General features: G+C 42.8%; 1 protein-coding gene across 1 annotated transcript in view; it reads left to right on the plus strand.

Annotated features, from left to right (window-relative positions):
* The window catches only part of LOC113202244 (uncharacterized), a 24,272-nt gene that overhangs the window by 8,301 nt on the left and 10,347 nt on the right, over positions 1-5,624 (plus strand). Inside the window, exons 2-3 of the mRNA XM_052273091.1 lie at positions 2,364-2,531; positions 2,626-2,793. Coding sequence (XP_052129051.1) covers positions 2,364-2,531; positions 2,626-2,793 — 336 coding nt within the window. The remainder of the gene's footprint in view (positions 1-2,363; positions 2,532-2,625; positions 2,794-5,624) is intronic.

Below are 5,624 nucleotides of genomic sequence, written 5' to 3' on the forward strand. Positions count from 1 at the left end.
ACGTATACTTTCATTTTACCTGCGTTCTGGACAGATCGGTGTTCTCGACATCAAAAATGGAACGACCTACCCTACCCTAAGGGTAGTTTTTGAAAATCGTCGCGTTTTCCACCAGGGACTTTCTCAGTCCGTCCTACACATTCTCAACTGAAGTTTTCAGACCTATCCAGGCCTCCTTAGTGTGAAAAATGGGGAAATTTCAAGTAAGGGTTGGACAGTTAGGGGTAGTACAGCCCTACAGGGGGTGCGAAAGTGAAACGGGCACTACGCTGCCGTTGCCCACCTCAAACCACAAGATTTTCCGTAGCGTACGATGTTTCCAAAAAAAAAAAAAACACCCCTTTTTAGGGGGTGGGGGTAACTGGGGGTAGGGGGTGGTTGTCGGAGGGGGTGAAACGGGCAAAAAACCTTTACATTGATTCCTACGACACCCGGACACCAAATTTTGGCCACTTCCGGCACCCCCCGCTAACCCAAACTTTCACGTTTCCTTCGACTTTTCTACCCTTGTGATCATTATTCACGGCGTGAAGGGGGTCGCACGACATTCGCGCTCGAGGATGTTAAACTACACACATGGATGCATGTCTATGTCACATCTGGACTTCCTAGGTGCTAGGGGAGATAACTTAATCCAGGAGTAAAAAAGTGGACCGCTAAATGTTTTGACGAGTGTAGATTTGGATGCCTCTTGCAAAATCAAAACTGAAATGTCGAGTGCTCACAGCCAAATCCATAATTTGGGGGGAATCAGTAATAAGTCTGCCATTTCGATTCCGATCGTCTTCGGGCATTAATCGCTTTTGTTTTCTTTTGCCATGAGGAATCTCGCACCGTGGTTTGTTTTTCATTGTCAGTCAGTCCCCCCACCTTTTTAGCAGATGATACATTTGTAACTGAAACTTTGAACATTTCAAATAACTGAAATTAATAAGAATGATTTGTCAAATGTGTCATTGCTTGTACTGTCATGAAGCGGTGTGCAGAGAGGCACAAGGCGTGACGTCACCAGTAGAAGATATACAGGGGGCGGCTGGTTGTTGGTGGTGGCCCGCCCGCCGTGCCACCGCCGTCAGCTCCGCAGCGTCAGCCTCCGTCCCCCCTCCTTTCTAGCTCCCTCGCGCCCGGCTCGGCTCGGCTGGAAGCGCAGCTCGGATTTTGGCACGGTTCGGCTCGGCCGCCCGGGCGCTACCATATGATGCTATTCTAAACACTTCAACTTCAACGAGGGTTTTAACGACTGCTTGATCGTAGCGAACTAGAGCCACCCATTTCTGAAGGAGAATAAAACGCGAGATAAAACGGCAGTAGGGAACTGATGTTTGATATAAATAGCGGTATAAATTGCAACAAAATTCTGTAAATGTGGGTGTTATAGATCTTTGAAACCTTCACTTCACGTGCTGAAATAATATAAATCAAGGCTTGATCATTACATACGTATCATCTGCTTCCACGATCCGTGCCTTGACGGAACTTTTTTTTTTCAAACTTAACGTATACGTATGTCCACAAATCACTTCGGTACCTTTCCACTGGACACCCTTCTTTAAAAGCAGAGAAATACACTTTGGGCATTATCAATGTCTTATAGACGTACTTACCCGACTTACTTGACCAATGAGGACCAAGAAATTTCGCACCTCGTGTGAGTGAAAAATTTTCGCACATACCCGCGCGAGCACTTTGTGACTTCGCACTTGATGATCAACTTTCGCACTCAGAAGAGCAAAAGAGTACTTTTCGCACCGTCTGGTGCGATTTGGAGCTTTCGCACTCGTGAAGTGCGATCTTCGCACTGCATTCGGCTCGGAACTTTTAAGTGGGTATGGGACAGTTTTAGGCGCCCCGAACGGCAATGAATGTGCCCCTTACGCCTCAGACTTTTCGGGATCGCTTCGCTCACGTTATGCTATTTCCCTACTGTAGCAAATTTCATATACTAGAGTCAAATATCTCGCCTAAAAGGAGCGAGATTTTTCTTCTTGCTCCATTTAGGTGATTAACTTTACATGCCTCGCTCTTCTTGAGCACTGTTGACCAAGGTTTTTTGTCCGTTCGCACCTCCAGGGTCACCTTGGGCCATCTCAAATACAAGCAATGATTTTAATGTACTTTTTCTGCGATGATATCATTGTATTGTGTAATACTTTTGCATCACGAAAAATGTGCAGTCAGTATCACACTATGATTTACAGTGTACCAATCATGCCGAGAACCGTCGTTAAAAAGCATAAATGCTCATCTTGGGAGATGTGCTCACAGATGCATCTTGCAATAGACGAAAATTGTTCCCCGGCATTTGGAGTGTAAGATCATGTGCTCTGCCCGTATAACCGGAGAAAAATTCCCTTGCGTTTCAGGGTCCTTACATGGTCGTACTAATAAGCGCTTATGACTGCCCGGATAACTTGGACTACTTCGACAGCGTAAATATGCGCTTCAGCCATTTTAATCCTGCGGCACCATATCAGAAGCAACGAGCCTATGGCAACAGCACGTTCAAAACAGATTACGACGACAGACGATGGGTACACTATTTCACTTTACCAAATACTGTAAGACGGTGTAACTGCGTTCACAAAAAAAAATGATGTACCAACACAATGTGGCTTTGTCTTGTAGGGAAGTGTGATTGCAGATATTCGCTCTAACAATCAGTGGAAGTTAAATGCCTTTCATTTTAACAAAACTAAGAATAACTGCTCTGATTGCCGAAAAGATTCGCCTCAATGGTTCCGTGCTATGTACAACCAAGACCCAAACGCCCCAGGTCCATGCCTAGTTAAAAAAGTAAGTATACTGCATATCATTTGGCGATGAAACCACTACCAAATGTGGCAATGCCAACGAGTTGGCGATGGGACATTTTCACTACCACTACAGTGGCGATGGGCCGCTCATTGCCAACCCAGTGGCGATGAGGCCATTGCCAAAAACTGGCAATGGAAAATAGCCAAACGGAAAACAGTGAAGACGATGAATACAATCCTCAAATTATTGGACTGTTGCTTACTTCCAAAATCTTGGCGATGGAGTTTCATTGCCAAAATATTGGCAATGGAGTTTCATTGCCAAAATATTGGAAATGGAGTTTCATTGCCAAATTTGGCGATGAAGTCATTGCCAACATTTTGGCAATGCACAAAATGCCAACAATGTGGGGATTATTTTCCATGTCTTTACTGTTTTTAGCCCGCTCTTTTGCTTAAAAGCTATATAAGCGGGCTTACCCACACGGAAAATAGACATCTATAGATGGTGGTAGATGGTCTACCGTTCGTCTATTCGGTCTAGAGACGTCTATAGACGTCAATAGAGCATCTAATATACGTAAAAACTGTCTATATCTATGTATAGATATACTGTAGACATCGATAGATAGTCTTGAGGTTGTATATCGGATCTATGTATACTTCTGTCGATATGAAGATATCTATAGATCATCTGCCACCAGTCTACGACGTCTAGGTCTACTTTTAACCCAACGAATACGTCTAGTAGATATCTACCCAAAGTCTTGAAGATCTACGTCTTAAAACATGCAAGTTCTAGAAATCTATTGATAATCTTCCTACCATCTACCGAAAGACAATGAGGTCTAGGTAACTCTCCGAGTCATCTCTCATACACCGTCTAGAAGTAGACAATCTATAGATGTGCGTAGACGTCTAGACATCTCTGTAGAAGGATATCATCTTCCAACTCAGCTCCTCCTAGAAGCAACCGATGGGTGAGGGGTAGCGTTCGCGCTCTCGAACCCAAAGGTTGAGGGTTCTAATCCCAGCACTGGTGATATGTTCGAACGTCCAAAGCTAATCAAGGTGGATATAGAGCCATGAGGGAGTGGTCAGTTGGCTCGAGAACATGTCAAATTTTTATTTTTCTCGTAAAATACTCGTCTTTGGTTTGTCTATCAGTAGATATCTATTCAACATCGACAAAAAGACGTCTAATAGATGTTGTAAATGTAGACACTCGATCAGTTGTAGACGTCTAGTAGTAGACACGATTATACATCTAATAGATCACTGGGGGTCTACAGAAAGATGCATATTAGACATCTAATAGACGTCTTTTTTCCGTGTGGGTCCGGGCTTAAATTTGTACACAGAATCCAAAAAAACGTCCTCAGATGAGGAAAAAACTCACGATAAATGCATGAGAAACACCCAAATTATCATACTGAAACGATAAAAAATTCATAATCTCCGAAAGATTTATATGACGAATTCGTTGTAGTCTGACAGCTGTTCTGTAATTTTACAACGCTACCTTGAAAACGTAAAAAAGTGTCAATGTTTTATGGGTTTCATGGTATTTCTACAACTGCGCTGTAAAAATGGTTTACGACACCACCTGCCCCAAAATTTAGCTAAACATTTCCTGTAAAATTGCAGAATTTTTTTAACAATATAGGTGAGGATCGGAAATTATGACGCAAATTGAGTGAAAGTTATGTAAGTCGCTCTTTGGAGAGTGATACTTTTGGTGTCACTGATCTCGTTCTCCTGAGAGCAAGATATCTGACTAAGACTTTCAGTGGCTATGGGAACCAATGTTTCTGCCTCTGCCACCACAACTTACACGTCGCTACGATAACAGATGAGGTTGTTGTGAGAAATAACCCTCATTTAGTACTCAGAAAAGTTGCATTGTTACTATAGCGTCGCGTTAGTTAAGGCAGCACAATTTTGCTTCTTATAGCAAATTGTTTGCTTCTGCACTTAAATTGTTTTCTATGTCTATGTTAAAAAAAAACGTTAAATTGGGAAACAAATCTTTTTTTCTTTTGTGCTCGCCACGCGCAGAGCATCATAGTCTCCGGTGGTCTCGAAAGACAGTCATGTTCTGAAATGATCGGCCGATATTTTTTCTGAGCCACCCTTTTATATCATTCCAGTGTAAGTTTGGTGTGGCCGTGTGGCCTCGGCTGGACGAGCGCTGGACATTTTTCCTCATTTCAAGTGAGCAGCCGAGCCTTTTCTCTCCCGTTCCGGCCCGCCTCTGTAATCGTCACAAGTCACGCTACCCGCAGCCGCCTTTCTTTTTACAGAGAAGTGCTTTTACTTTTTTTTTTTCAAAATAATCCGGCAGAGCGCAATTTAGTCCCTGTGCGCGTCGTCTGTGACTCCCCCAGGGACAAGCTGTCATTGTCAGAACGTCTACCGACAGGCTGGCTAAGGCGTTATATCAATCATAACAAAAAGGTAATCTTTCGTTGGGGATAAAAAGATAGGAGCGTCTCTGCTCCCTTTCTCTTCTTTAAAATCACACTGTACTCTTTATGATAAAATCGACGGCAGAAAGACAAAAGCCGACAGACAACTCGGAATTTTCCCTCAGTTTCCTTTAAGAGAGCAACTTTTTCCATATTCAATTAGCTTTTTCAGAAGTAACACTTGATGTTCATTCCAAAGCAAACCTAGTTAACATAACGTAAGGTACCGAGTCACTTCTACAAAACCTTTATGTTCCCTTTGGTTAAAATGTTCAAATTTTGTATAGTCTAAAAGAAGTCCATAAGCCCATAGGTTGAAGAAGAAAAAAAAATGAAAGACTTTTGCCACTCTAAAACGTTGTACGATACAATACAAACTGACAACTCATGTATCGAAGTTCAG

Source organism: Frankliniella occidentalis, unplaced genomic scaffold (genome assembly GCF_000697945.3).
Source record: "Frankliniella occidentalis isolate FOCC.00 unplaced genomic scaffold, Focc_3.1 Scaffold246, whole genome shotgun sequence".
Classification (NCBI taxonomy): Eukaryota; Metazoa; Arthropoda; class Insecta; order Thysanoptera; family Thripidae; genus Frankliniella; species Frankliniella occidentalis.